This window comes from Coregonus clupeaformis, chromosome 7 (assembly GCF_020615455.1).
Source record: "Coregonus clupeaformis isolate EN_2021a chromosome 7, ASM2061545v1, whole genome shotgun sequence".
Taxonomy (NCBI): domain Eukaryota; kingdom Metazoa; phylum Chordata; class Actinopteri; order Salmoniformes; family Salmonidae; genus Coregonus; species Coregonus clupeaformis.
Window position 1 is genome coordinate 41,914,559 of NC_059198.1, and position 15,487 is coordinate 41,930,045.

Below are 15,487 nucleotides of genomic sequence, written 5' to 3' on the forward strand. Positions count from 1 at the left end.
TTTCCGATGCAAATGTGTATAGTGGTATGTCAAAGTAATGAACTTGATACACCATTTTTGAGATGGTATTCAAATATGTGTACCATTAGTTAGGTTTCCATCCAATTGGCGACAGATTTTTATCCAATTGGCGGCAGATTTTTATGCGAATATTCTAAAATCCACATAAAGAAAATATGCCAATTTTCCCACCAGTGGTGTGTTTCCACCAAATGGACTTGTTGTGGATAAAAGTCAGTGCGCCATTACGTAGTGCACACAAAATGTATGTTCAATGTGTTTCCATCGATAGTTTAGTCACAAAAACTGTTGCGCTAAATAGCAAATGTGCCCACTGTAGTCTTGGCACGTGCGCTCTAGCCAACAGCTCGCAGATACAGTGGGGATTCTACATGAGACTATCTTTTTATTTGTCAAACGGCAGTCAAGCATCGATCATCATGTCACCAGAATAAGACCCTTGATATTTATTGGAAAGGAGCATCAAGATCACTGTGCACTTTCACCACCCTGTGAAGATCATAATTTATTTAATCTCTAGCCTAATAAACTGTAGGTTTTCCCGAGTCGTAGTGGGAGAACCACACACAATATCATCGCGTGACTCCAATTTTACTTTGTTCTCCCATTTTACTTTTGATATGATGGTTATTATATCAATATTTGCGAATAAAGGCGTTTCCACCACCATTTATCGCATAATTAATTTTACCGACATAAAAAGATCCCACCATGTCGAACGAACAAATTATCTGTCAGCATTTATAATATTTTACCGAAACTACCTGTTTCCATCACAGTTGTGGTGATTTTTTTTTACTGGCATAAAAACTGTTGATGGAAACGTGGTTATTGTGTGGTGTGTTCTAGCTTGTGTTACTTTTCTGTATTTCCTGTTTTAAAACCCTGTTTTACTTCAGGTGAAGTTGGCTATGAAGAGAAGATGTCAAGATCCTGTCTTTTATTCATGCTTCTCATCAACATCAGGTTCAGCTGTGGCTATGGATTTAAGGGGTGTCAGGCAAACTATAATGACCCCACCACTATCTGGTGTAGTAGTCAAAACATTGTGAATGTGTCGGATGTCATACAGAACATCCCCGAAAATGCCACCAAGATTAATCTGTCCAAGAACAAAATCCAAACCATTCTGCCTGAGACATTCCTCAAGTTCTATAATTTGAGTGTATTAACCCTGGACCAGAACAAACTCTCATCTCTAAGAGGAGGTGAATTCAAAGGACTACACATGCTGTCCATTCTAAACATCTCCAGAAACAACATCTCAGTGATCAAGGTTGTTGTATTCCGCGACCTGACACAGTTAAGGGTCCTCGATTTGTCAAAAAACATAATTCACAAAATTTTCCCTGAAATTTTTAATTTCCTTCCTAATATTGAATCGGCTGACATTTCTATGAATAAACTACAAAGTCTACAGAGTGGTGTGTACAACAACACCTCTTTGTCCTGGCTTAGTCTTTTGGGCAACAACATTGACCATTTGAATGTCAGTGGCTTTCCTGCTCTTACCTACATTAACCTTTCGAACAACTCTGGATTACATCCAAAGTCAGGCATTTTTGCTCACAACCACAGATTGAAGCGCCTGCTCCTTATGGGGATAGAAACAGAATTCTTTGCTGGAATTCCAATGGAGACGAAGCAATCTCTTTCAATGGTGGCATTCTCTTTTTCTCTTGAAAGATCTAATTTCACTATTTGCGGCCTCCTGGAAGTGATGGACAGCCTTTCAAGCTTAGAGATCAATCTTGGAAGATCCAAATTACCTCCAAATGTCTCTGTCCTGTTAGAATGCTCCACACCAAATATGGTAGTCTTGGAAAAAGCGAATCTGGGGGATTTGGGAGAAACCCAGCTGGTGCAGGATGGGAGAAAAACGAAAAGACTTTATCTCGTTGACTGTGGGTTAAAGGACATCTCTCACACCACCTTCCGAAGCCTTGGGGGTCTTGAAACTTTACAACTTAATGATAACAAGCTGAACATTCAAATGGATACGTTTACTGGCCTCAGAAATTTGACGTTCCTAAGTCTGGATAGAAGCAAGATTCGAGAACTCAACCCTCGCTGGTTCCTCCCTCTAAGGAACCTTAGATGCTTGTCCGTTATCGGAAATGAAATCATTGAATTTATTCCAAATACTTTCAGTGACCTACAGAACCTTGAAGAGCTTTACATGCGATACAATGTCATTAGATACATCACCAATCAACCTTTCAGCAAACTCAGCAGACTTGTGAAGCTGGACCTCAGCCTCAATATTATCAAATACATTGAGGAAGGATCCTTCCGAGACCTGGAAAATCTTGATTACCTGGACCTATCTGGGAACCATATCAAAAGATTGACTCCTGCCATCCTACAAGGTCTTGTGAAACTGAAACAGCTGGTGTTGTATAACAACTGCCTTCATTTTGATAAGGACGACGCTCCATTCATTAACATGACCGCACTAGAGTACGTAGAGTTACGCTACCAAGGCCCTGGTGGAGACGGAGTTGGACATTTTGGACCGGGCTTCTTTAAAGGGCAAGCACACTTAAGAAGTTTATCCATAGGAAGCACAATTTTGAGCAATTTCCATCAAAATACCTTTGTCCCCCTTGTCAACTTAAGAAAGCTTTTTTTGGGCGGCATCACTTTGAGTAACACCAATCTGAGTGCTGTCCTCTATCCACTTAAATCACTGGAAAAGCTGACCTTTTACAAAACAGACCTGGATACTCTCCCTGACAACTTACTGCCCCCCGGGAATTCCCTGAAGGTCTTGCTAGTTCAGTCCAACCATTTACATGTTTTGGAGAAATCTTTGTTCGATAACCTCCCTATGTTGCGATTCCTTGATATCAGCGACAACCCACTGTCCTGTACCTGCCCAAATGCCTGGTTCAAAAGCTGGGCTTTAAATGATCCTAATGTGCACGTAGCCCATATCTATGACCTCCACTGTGACAATGTGGGGACAGCTCACTACATGCGGGAATTCGATGACAAAGCATGCTCTTATGACCAGTTCTCCCTCAGCCTTTTCTTGACCACCTTCCTTCTGGACTTGGTGACTGTGACCGTGTGCCTAATTTGGCACAATCAGAAATTTTCCATCCGTTACATGCTCCTCCTCCTAAGGACTCGCCTTCGAGGGCGTAAGGCAGCGGGGAAAGGTCGCTACCAGTACGATGCCTTCATCTCCTACAGCTCCAGAGATGAGCCGTGGGTGATGAGGGAGCTGGTAGCCCGTCTAGAAGGGACTACGTTGGGATCAGCTCCATTCCGACTGTGCTTGCACCACCGCGACTTCCGTCCGGGCACGGCTATCCTAGAGAACATTGAAACAGCCATTTACAATGCCAGACGCACACTCTGCGTGGTGACCCGTGACTTTCTCCGCAGTGAGTGGTGCGCCCTGGAGTTCCAGTTGGCCAGTCTGAGACTTCTGTGTGATGGGAGCGATGTTCTTCTGATGGTGTTTCTCGAAGAGATCCCAGACTACTGTCTCTCCCTTTACACTCGGTTACGAAAGATGGTGCGTCGGAAAACATACTTGTTGTGGCCCACAGACGAGCGTGACCAGGAGGTGTTCTGGATCCGACTTGAGAATGCCTTGAGGGAAAGCATGCAGGAGGAAGATGATGGTGATGAGCTTGCCATGCTCATTGGCTAGACCTGGGATATTTTCAAATTAAGAAGCATGAACAGCTGACGGACACTTTTGTAACATTGTACATATGTGGTTATATAATGCAATTGTATATGTTGTAAGACTTGAAAAATTACAGCATAGATATTCAATATAATATTAAGCTTAATACTGTTATAAATGTTTATACTGCTTATACATGCTTATTACAAGTAATTATACATTATACTTGTTGGCAGCGTATAGCCAGCAGATGGAGACGGAGCCTAATCTTTGTCAGACAGTTGTTGGAGGCCATTACAGTTCAATATTCATTCAACATCCACTCAAGGCTCAGCGAAAAGTTTTGGTGCCGTCACCCTGTCACCTCACAAAAACGATTTTGTTATGTCAATAAATACTTTGCTCAATGATATAAATACCACTCAGAGTTGGAATGCTGTTGTGTTTGATTCAATTAATGTAACGGTTTGAATGAGATCATTCCATGGATCACTCATTATGGAAGACCAAAGAGACAAATAGTCTGAATCATTGAGACCATAACAAAAGCCTTAGTTTTTAGGCAGTCTTTTGATCTTGTGGCATATAGAGCTTTATACAAAGTAAGCATGTTTTACCTCACATACACTAATACCTCTGCTAATTAAATTCTGTCCCCATTTGGTGCCACTGTAATTGGGTTAAGCAGCTGGAATGTATGGTCTTGTGCAACTAACACAATTTAAAAGTGATGAGAAGCACAAGGAAATGGCATTTCTGGAGCAAACCGAAAAATGCACAATACTACACAGCTTATCTTCCTGCTATTTCCTCAGCCTCTCTCTTTCTCTGCCAAATCGACTGATCTTTCAATGCAATGTTTTTGATGCTATCTTTCTTTGGAGTTCTCTCCAGACACAGCCACCAGTTGACCTGACTTATTCATTTTGATTCAAACATTAAACAACATAACAGCAACATCTATATCAGTAGAAAAACGTGTTATTCAGTTAATGAATGATGTCTGGGGTTTAGGTCAGCTATAGTGACAATGGCACCTTGTTGTGTTTGTGGACACATGTTCATGCTACTATATGGCTCTAAAATAAGTATGTTTCGGTTGTAAACATGTCTCCTATGTTATGCTTGAAGCCCTGAAAGTAATAAATGATATATCTAGTGGAAATACATTCCACTGCAGGCTAGGTGGTTTGGTAACAGAAACAGGATCCTGGATGATAACTCGGAAACTGATCGTTGTACAATTTTGAACACTTAGTGAGAGAGAGGGACACACACATTTGAAAGAAAAATGTAAAGATGGAACTGAAATTGTGAGGTAAGTGAGTATGAGGGAAACAATTTCAAGTAATGTTTTAACAGTCAATTTGAAGAAAACAAAACAATGGAGCCCTTAACGCTGGCATCTTTAATGGTGAAACAAGCCATGTCAGTTTGCAATATTACAACTCAGATGTTACTGCAAACAATAAACACTGTTATTTCCCCACGGACATCATTGCACGCACAATAGAAGAGCACAATAGTGTATGTATTTCTTATTTTTTGTTTTGCTGCGAGAGCAGTGCGACGCTCCTCAGCTCTGCAACAAAAACAATAATGGTGGTGGGGCGGCCAGTGGCGCTGTTTCCCCGTACTGAGGATTCCATCTTTAACTTGATGTTCTCTCCGCAAAGCATTCACAAGCACTACATATGACAACAACAAATGTAGGTTTACATTGTTTACCAAAATCATGTTTACACTAGAAAATACGAAATGTTTATGACTAACTTCACCTATAAATTACCCAATTTCCAATCAAGTGGTTTGCTGTACTGTATGTTCTGATAAGTTAATAATATAATATGCCATTTAGCAGACACTTTTATCCAAAGCGACTTACAGTCATGTGTGCATACATTTTTACGTATGGGTGGTCCCGGGGATCGAACCCACTACCCTGGCATTACAAGCGCCATGCTCTACCAATTGAGCTACAGAAAACAAACAAAACATAAACACAACAGAGAACACGCTACCAGTATACCAAGAGAATGGCTAATGTGGTGCTGTTGTGTGTTTTGTGGCAGTGCTTTTATACATTGTTAATGCAATGTCTTTCTGTAGAGAATAATTATATATAGTGGGTGATTGAATGTGACCTTGGTATGCCCTCAGCTGTGCTTCATGTGGAGCTCAACTCGAGCAGATTTCACCCCGGGTTAAACCTGGCCAGCTGTTGCCATTTGTTTGCCTGGCTCTGCAGGGACAGGGAGAGAATGTCATTATCCAAATACCCTCTCTGTTTCCAACACAACTGTACACATTCTCAAAACGTTTCCTGGCTTCTTGCAGATGACACTGTAAAGCCCTGTTCTCAATCGAAAACAACTCCTTCATCTACTGATTATTAATTTAAGCTTAAGCGTTAACTTACCTTGTCAATGAGCCTGCCTGACAAAATGGTGAAAGGCCAGAGTGATTGTCTGCTATGCCTCTTGCTTGGAAGATGTTTGAATAATTTAAAAAATTCCATCTGGCCACAATTTGGGTGGACATCATTCATAAAGGGAATTACTTATATGTCTATCAAATGAAATAGGCTATGTAGCTTTTGAAAAAATTTCATAGAGATGCTACCACGATATTATTATTATGAATTAGCAGCCTCATCCTTATCATTGCCAGTCATTGATGAGGTCATTTATGTGTGAACTGAAACAACCAATACTTACCTAATCTACCCTCTTCATCCCCTATGGGACATGACCACAATGTGCTCCCATGTCTTTCATCCTTGGCAACATGCTGTGCCTCGCTCCAAGAGAGGTTGATCTCAGCGCAGTTTTCAGGAAGCTGCCCGGTCCATTCTAAGTACAAATGAGAAAAACTGAAAAACAAGAAAGCAATCGAGAAAACAACCAATGCATGGCAAACAGGAACAACAAACAATGCATGACAAGAAAGAGGAATAGGAGCAGAGAGTGAAATACAAAGGAATCTCTTTTTTTATTGTTGAATAGAAGATCCAATCTGCATGAAGAACAGAAATACTCACAGCGATAATACAATATGGGTAAAACCAGACCGGAGACTTTGTTTAAAAATGTCCTACATCACTCAATTATCTTGCTCGCTCGCACTCTTCCTCTTCCTCTTTATCTCTCTCACACACACACACACACACACAGTGTTGTTTAACTAACCTTGTGGGGACACACAATTGATTTCCATTCAAAATCCTATTTTCCCTAACCCTAAACCTTTACCCTAATCTTAACCCTAACCTTTAACCCCTAATTCTAACCTTAACCCTAAACCCCCTAGAAATAGCCCTTTTCATTGTGGGGACTAACAAAATGTCCCCAGTTGGTCAAAATGTTGTTTGTTTACTATTCTTGTGGGGACTTATAGTTAAACATGTCCACACACACACACATACCCCTAATGATTTGTAACACATCCTACCCAAAACTATCTTTCTCAAATAAGGAAAATGCTTTTAATCAGAGAAGTCTTCTGGAACCCATCGTTTGACCACTGCTCTGGAGAGGGTCAAATCAAATCAAATTGTATTTGTCACATGCACCAAATACAACTGCTATTGATGACAAGACTATGAGTCATTTGCAGGATCTGCACACACTGGTCCACATTTCCTTAATAATAATGCCGTAACATTTTAACACTCCCCAAACATTCAGATTTGGGTCTGTTTTTAGTACTGGCCATGCCTGTGGGATCACAGTTTTTGCTGTTGTATTGGGGACTTTGTGAACATAATTATAAATAGGACAAATATGGAGGTTCCATATACACCAGAATTTAATGATGATGGTTATATCATGTACAGACCCATTCTGTTAGAATTTTAATTAACCACACTGTTCTCCAGGGGATCATCCTATTAGAAAAAAAATAGATTATTAACAAAAAGAGCTTGTGGTTGACAAGAGGCTGTCCATTCTTCAACCCTTTAATATTTTACCTGTTGCACTTTTAGACATTTAAATATGCATTATTAAAAATAAAACAATCTTGGGGAGAATGGCAACCTTGACTAATAATCCATCCATTACACCTGTTCATTGTTGTATTCTGGTTTTAAATGACACACTTGATCCCGAACAGAGAGGGGAAATGTATTGAGCATGAACGCACAGAAACAAAAGTGTGCGCTCGCACACACACACACACACACACACACACACACACACACACACACACACACACACACACACACACACACACACACACACACACACACACACACACACACACACACACACACACACACACACACACACACACACACACAAATATTATTTTGTACAAGTAATAAGAACGACAGTGTTTCCTGTTTTTAGCGTCTCCCTTCAGTATGAGACCCTCGGTCCGTCTCCTGTTGAGCATCCATTGTTTTATGTAGATAATGTGATCAGAAATGTTCCTGGACAATCATATGACAAACCTTCATGTCAATTATTTACCTTCTCATTCAGGTACTGTACATCTCCTTTAGTGTACAGATCACAATCCAACGGGTGAATTAAAATACATTGGAACCAAAGAGACTGGCCTCTTCATAGACATTCAGACAAAATGGTAAAAACATACAAGTGTAAAAAAAAATCTGTTTATCCGTCATTTATATTAAGATATAGCTCTAAACTTTGATAGGACGTTAGTAAACTTTCAGCAAATTGATGGGTATGTTATGACAATCATGACTTTATATCACTTACAAGTGTCATACTGTATATCAAGGTGGGCCAAATAGTCTCTCACATTGGAAAAATATCTATTTCAAATTATCAGAAAGAAATTGAATAAATAAAAAGATAGCTTGTCAGAAATGTCCTTTACTTAAACAGTATTGAAATACTTTTGGACCAAAGTACAGGTCATTTCTCGTCTCACTGCTTTGAAACTCCTTAAACAACTAATTAAGCACATAGGTTATTCTTATGGACATAGAACAGCAAGTAAAACAAGTTTGTTTACTTTGTAAAGGAAAATCTGAGGAGTGTAGAGACAGTTGCTGCTTCCAGAACTCCAGAGGGTGACTCAGGTTTATCATGAGGCTTGCAATCACAAAGATCTGACCTCTCCACATAGTCTAAGAAGACCAAAACGTCTATGTCATCCACGAGCTGGAAGGGAAATCTGGTCCGCAACCCACAGCTTGCCTCATGCAAAGTCCATAGGTAAGCCACTGCAGCACCCAATCCTCTGCAACTGTCTCCCTCCCAAACCACAAGTGTCAAATTTCAACTTCCCTAAACATTCACTCTGATGCAACCTCACCATACCAGACAATGGGGAGGTCAGGAAAGTGGGTGTCTAGGTGGGTGGTTGGGGTGGGATGGGGTAGAGGCTACCACCTGTTGATGATGTGGTTCATGTAGTCCTCTGTGGGCAGCCTGGCTGTCCCTTCGCCCCCCATACCGCCCTCATCTCTGAGAAAATCCCGGGGGTCGAGACCGCGACCCCGAAGCGCCAAGCGGTGTGCACGTCTCTCCAGCTGCCGAGTGTACTGGTAGCGCTGCTGGAAGAGGTCGCGAGCATAGTCATACAGCTGCATGTCCAGGTCGTTGAGCTCCTCGATGCGCGCCACCGTGTCGTTGTCCAGGTCCACGCCGGCCGCCCGCGTGCTGTTGTACTGCACAAAGGGCCGGATGAAGCGCAGACGGAAGGTGCGCTCGAACAGGAACTGCGTCTTGCGCTGATACTCAGTCAGACCGAAGAAGGCCATGTCGCGCAGGTTCTTCTTGGCCGACTCGAGGAGAAGTTGCGAGCGCCGCTTATCGGGCACCGTGGACAGGTTGTAGCAGCCCACCAGGCTGAGGTCGGCAAGCATGCGCACCTGCCGGTTGTTGGCCAGGTTGTAGGGGCAGTCCATGAACTGCTGCAGGGTGCAGCCGGACCAGTCCGTACCCTCGTAGCACGGCGGCAGCTCCTCGGGCGTGGGCGTGCGCCCATCGCACATGTGGAGGGACGTCTTCCAGGTGGCACCGCGCTGCACGTGGCGCCACTCGCTCAGGTAGCGTGACACGGGGTCCCTCAGCAGGGTGATGTAGTAGAACTTCCTGCAAAACACAACAGAGGAAAACACACTTAGCGACTGAAAACAATATCAATACAGTGATTTACACAAAAACAAATGAGTTATGACTGACTAAGTTAGCATGATAAAATCTGGTTTCCCTATAGTCTTCTCAACATGAGATGAACTATGGAAGCCTTCAAGGATCAACAGTGACCACATAAGATCTCCATCCACATTCTACAGACCACTTGAAGTTTTGTCAAATACCGAAGTGAATTATGAAGAGCACACCTGTGAAACGTATAAATACACTCAATTGGGAAAAAAAGGCAGTCTGAAGAATCAGGGGTACTTCGTGTCATCACAAATCACTGCAGGGAATGTTGACATTGACCTCGGTTTTGATATATTGGGGACATTATCTTTGGCGCTTAACCAGATCATCGCTAAAATTCCAGACCTCAGGGGCTACAGGGTCCAGACCAGAGACCATGAGTGATGCACATCTTGAAACAATCATCTCCAGGGGAGAAAAAGATGGGGAGAGAGAGAAAACAGGGGCGGAACATTCCTCTGTATCTGTGTAATCAGAAATACCTGCCATGCAATGGCAAGATGCCTGACCTTGCTGTGGTATTCTCCCGCACTTCAGCGGGAGCCAGACATTCACAGACACAACAGTAAATACATTCCAACTCCGGGGGACAGTGTGTGTGTGTGTGGATTGTTGTTGACCAACACTGACCCCACCATCCATAGCCCCCGCCTACACAACCCTGTTCTCCTTTACACGCCAGACAAACAAACTGTTCAGTATTCTTCCCATTAAACTCCACTGTCTGGTTTGTACTTATGTCATAACAACGTTAAGATTCAATCTGACTGTAAACAGCAGAGGGTCACTGCCTTTCCAAAACAGGCAGACCATGGTAATACAATTTGGGTTAGAGAGCTGGCGACAGGGTCCGATAATGATTCAGAGTGATCCCTACACTCTTATCTCAATTTGCCGGGTCATAACACAACCTTTAAACAGAGACACTGGGCACAGTAATGCCAACTGCTACTTAGTTTCCACCCCTGGCTGTCTTTTCAGAGAGACAGTGACGCAACAAGGCAGCCATTTTGTGCCAGGTAACAGAGGGGGAGAAGAGGAGCCCCTTGTTTTGTTTTCCCTCCACTCTGAGGCGTTTTGGCAGGTGGCTTTTTCCATCCCTTCAGGTCTTTGAGGTGGTACACAGGGGTTGACAACTACTGTTCTTATCGTCTCTCACTCCGTGTCCAGTCACGCCCACCTCTGTCTAGTATGTGTGTAGTAGTCGTGGTTCAATACTTTGAGTTTGGAATTCTAGGGCTTTGGGGTTTTCACGATTCTCAGGAAAATTCCAGGGGACTTGACCGCATTAGCGAATTATTATATAATTTGAGTGAATTGGGTGTGGAAAAGACAACATGATCTCATGTTGAGAAACACAAGAACTGTTAACTTCTAAAAAAGTAGTTTAGCATACAGATGCACAAAACAAAAGCCTCTGAAGTTAAAGTAGAATAGAGTATCACACCTCAACTCCCTGCCATGCCCCCTGGTATGACCAGAGAAGATAAGAGGAGGAACTAATGCAAGACAGGGAAAAAATGAGCATTCTTTGATGAATGGCTGAGCTGGATTGGGGAGAACTGGAGTCTGGAGGTGGGTTACATGTGGGAGTTCTGATCTCATTACAAATTTGCGCTCTGCTCTGTCAACATTGCGAGCGAATCAGAGAGTACGACATGGCAGGATCCCCCCTCTGGGGGCCTTCACTACACCAGCACACCTGGTAGAATGAGATATGATGGGCCTGGAATTGGTGGGTAGAGGGAGAGAGAAAGAGACAGAGAGAGAAATAGATGGAGAGAGAGAAAGACAGAGACAGAGAGAGACACAGAGAGAGAGAGACACAGAGAGAGAGACACACAGAGAAAGAGACAAAGTGAGAGACAGAGAGACACAGAGAGAGAGAGACAGAGAGAGAGAGACACACAGAGAGAGAGACACACAGAGAGAGAGACACACAGAGAGAGAGACACACAGAGAGACACAGAGAGAGAGAGAGCGAGAGAGACAAAGAGAAAAAGAGAGAGACACAGAGAGAGACACAGAGACAGAGAGCGAGAGAGAGAGAGAGCGAGACAGAGAGAGAGAGAGAGAGAGAGAGAGAGCGAGACACAGAGAGAGAGAAAGAGACAGAGAGAGAGACACACATAAAGAGAGAGAGACACAGAGAAAGAGACAGAAAGAAAGACAGAGAAACAGAGAAAAAGAGAGAGAGACAGAGAGAGAGAGAGAGACACAGAGCGAGAGAGAGACACAGAGCAAGAGAGAGACACACAGAGAGAGAGAGAGAGAGAGACACAGAGAGAGAGAGACACAGAGAGACACAGACAGAGAAAGAAAGAGACAAAGAGAGAAACAGAGAAAAAGAGAGAGACAGAGAGAGAGAGAGAGAGACAGAGAGAGAGAGAGAGAGAGAGACAGAGAAAGAGAGCGAGAGAGACACAGAGAGAGAGATTTTCTTTGTGTCTGCTCTCTCGATCTCTAAGAGTTTTTGCTAGACACCATGCTGTTGTATTTGAGTGTGTATGTATCTTTCTCTTGCATACACACAGATGCACAGACCATCTAGTTCACACTCACATTCACGCACAAGCAACCACCCAGCAGGCGGTGAAGTCACACGCCCGCACCCACCCACCCACAGCGGAGCAACTCTGCATCACTGTTGATGGATGGACCCAACACTGGTAGTATCTATCAGCCCAAAATGCTGACTGCGCTATTCTGATGGGATAGCAATAATGATGACAATTTGCCACAAGACTGGTATTTCAGAAACATGACAGCGTCTCACAAGATGGATAGAGTGTTATAACATACACATGTTCTTTGGGAAAGGAGAAGGGAAAAGGGGATACCTAGTCAGTTGTACAACTGAATGCATTCAACTGAAATGTGTCTTCCACATTTGGATTGTAGACCAGCCATCACTGATTTGGATTTAATTAGGATCCCCATTAGCCAACGCCAATGGCGACAGCTAGTCTTACTGGGGTTCTGACACATAACGAAAAATACATTACAGACAAAATACTTTACTATTTACATACATTTAAAAACCGACACATATACAGCACAGTATTAGTTAGGATGAAATTCATAACAATGCCACTTGATGGCAGTATGCACAAAATATTCCTTGAATCATTGAGAACATGTTAATTTACTATACAGCCAAAGTAAATCAAGTCACATGCATTAAGGCAGCACAATTATTTGAATTCACACGTCCAATATCCATATCGCAAGAGATATCCATATCACAATATTTTGAAACGCCACTCAGCCGCGTGTAACGTCTGTTTTTACAGTGTACTCTAATAGATAAAAGTGAGGCCATGTTTTCTTATGTTCACAACATTGAGTGAGATAGTAGTGTTTCTCAAACACAGATAATGAGGTAACACTGACTCAATAGATTCTCAAGTGCTAGTTTTAAAATCAAACAGTTCTCTAATAAACAACCTGAAGACTATAGGACTCCTCTTTGAATCTGCGTATTCCTCCAGGGCTTAGCTGTCCTGGATCTGCACAGCTCTGCGAGGGCCTGGGATCGGGAGAGACACTTAAGTGTTTTAGTACTATATCTCTTGACACAATGATGAAAATAATCATGGCCTCTAAACCTTCAAGCTGCATACTGGATCCTATTCCTACTAAACTGCTGAAGGAGCTGCTTCCTGTGCTTGGCCCTCCTATGTTGAACATAATAAACAGCTCTCTATCCACCGGATGTGTACCAAACTCACTAAAAGTGGCAGTGATAAAGCCTCTCTTGAAAAAGCCAAACCTTGACCCGGAAAATATAAAAAACTATCGGCCTATATCGAATCTTCCATTCCTCTCAAAAATTTTAGAAAAAGCTGTTGCGCAGCAACTCACTGCCTTTCTGAAGACAAACAATGTATACGAAATGCTTCAGTCTGGTTTTAGACCCCATCATAGCACTGAGACTGCACTTGTGAAGGTGGTAAATGACCTTTTAATGGCGTCAGACCGAGGCTCTGCATCTGTCCTCGTGCTACTAGACCTTAGTGCTGCCTTTGACACCATCGATCACCACATTCTTTTGGAGAGACTGGAAACCCAAATTGGTCTACACGGACAAGTTCTGGCCTGGTTTAGATCCTACCTGTCGGAAAGATATCAGTTTGTCTCTGTGAATGGTCTGTCCTCCGACAAATCAACTGTACATTTCGGTGTTCCTCAAGGTTCCGTTTTAGGACCACTATTGTTTTCACTATATATTTTACCTCTTGGGGATGTTATTCGAAAACATAATGTTAACTTTCACTGCTATGCGGATGACACACAGCTGTACATTTCAATGAAGCATGGTGAAGCCCCCAAAATTGCCCTCGCTAGAAGCCTGTGTTTCAGACATAAGGAAGTGGATGGCTGAAAACTTTTTACTTTTAAACTCGGACAAAACAGAGATGCTTGTTCTAGGTCCCAAGAAACAAAGAGATCTTCTGTTAAATCTGACAATTCATCTTGATGGTTGTAAAGTCGTCTCAAATAAAACTGTGAAGGACCTAGGCGTTACTCTTGACCCTGATCTCTCTTTTGACGAACATATCAAGACTGTTTCAAGGACAGCTTTTTCCATCTACGTAACATTGCAAAAATCAGAAATTTTCTGTCCAAAAATGATGCAGAAAAATTAATCCATGCATTTGTTACTTCTAGATTAGACTACTGCAATGCTCTATTTTCCGGCTACCGGATAAAGCACTAAATAAACTTCAGTTAGTGCTAAATACGGCTGCTAGAATCCTGACTAGAACCAAGAAATTTGATCATATTACTCCAGTGCTAGCTTCCCTACACTGGCTTCCTGTTAAGGCAAGGGCTGATTTCAAGGTTTTACTGTTAACCTATAAAGCGTTACATGGGCTTGCTCCTACCTATCTTTCCGAGTTGGTCCTGCCGTACATACCAATACGTACGCTACGGTCACAAGACGCAGGCCTCCTAATTGTCCCTAGAATTTCTAAGCAAACAGCGGGAGGCAGGGCTTTCTCCTATAGATCTCCATTTTTATGGAACAGTCTGCCTACCCATGTGAGAGACGCAGACTCGGTCTCAACCTTTAAGTCTTTACTGAAGACTTATCTCTTCAGTAGGTCATATGATTGAGTGTAGTCTGGCCCAGGAGTGTGAAGGTGAACGGAAAGGCTGGAGCAACGAACAGCCCTTGCTGTCTCTGCCGGGCCGGTTCCCCTCTCCACTGGGGTTCTCTGCCTCTAACCCTGTTGCAGGGGCTGAGTCACTGGCTTGCTGGTGCTCTTTCATGCCGTCCCTGGGAGGGGTGCGTCACTTGAGTGGGTTGAGTTACTGACGTGATCTTCCTGTCTGGGTTGGCGCCCCCCTTGGTTTGTGCTGTGGTGGAGACCTCTGTGGGCTATACTCGGCCTTGTCTCAGGATTGTAAGTTGGTGGTTGGGGATATCCCTCTAGTGGTGCGGGGGCTGTGCTTTGGCGGAGTGGGTGGGGTTATATCCTTCCTGTTTGGCCCTGTCCGGGGGTTTCTTCGGATGGGGCCACAGTGTCTCCGGACCGCTCCTGTCTCAGCCTCCAGTATTTATGCTGCAGTAGTTTATGTGTCGGGGGGCTGGGGTTAGTTGGTTATACCTGGAGTACTTCTCCTGTCTTATCCAGTGTCCTGTGTGAATTTAAGTATGCTCTCTCTAATT

The 15,487-nt window shown here is 43.1% G+C and overlaps 2 protein-coding genes across 4 annotated transcripts in view; one reads left to right on the forward strand and one right to left on the reverse strand.

Annotated features, from left to right (window-relative positions):
• The first annotated feature begins 943 nt into the window (after positions 1-943).
• Positions 944-4,010, forward strand: LOC121570456 (toll-like receptor 13). The gene is made up of 2 exons (XM_041881917.1): positions 944-2,480; positions 2,706-4,010. The coding sequence occupies exons 1-2, from the start codon at positions 944-946 to the stop codon at positions 3,683-3,685; spliced, it is 2,517 nt and encodes an 838-aa protein (XP_041737851.1). The 3' UTR covers positions 3,686-4,010.
• Positions 4,011-5,592: 1,582 nt separating this feature from the next.
• Positions 5,593-15,487, reverse strand: part of LOC121569200 (heparan-sulfate 6-O-sulfotransferase 1-B) — a 94,342-nt gene continuing 84,447 nt past the window's right edge. Inside the window, exons 2-4 of one of the 3 annotated variants that reach the window (XR_006001340.1) lie at positions 8,651-9,735; positions 6,382-6,516; positions 5,593-5,906 (exon numbers count right to left, since the gene is read on the reverse strand). Coding sequence is in view for 1 of the 3 variants with exons in the window: in XM_041879958.1 (XP_041735892.1) it covers positions 9,024-9,735 (712 nt within the window). In the remaining 2 variants the exon portion in view is untranslated. Of the gene's footprint in view, positions 6,517-7,895; positions 9,736-15,487 lie in introns of those variants that run through there. The other 2 variants (XR_006001339.1, XM_041879958.1) reach the window with 2 other exon arrangements.

Excerpts from the sequence above, each read along its gene's own strand:
- LOC121570456 (XM_041881917.1), top strand. The coding sequence starts at position 944 with ATGTCAAGATCCTGTCTTTTATTCATGCTTCTCATCAACATCAGGTTC. Across the intron at positions 2,481-2,705 it reads CATTAACATGACCGCACTAG|AATCACTGGAAAAGCTGACC; the intron begins AGTACGTAGAGT and ends TCTATCCACTTA.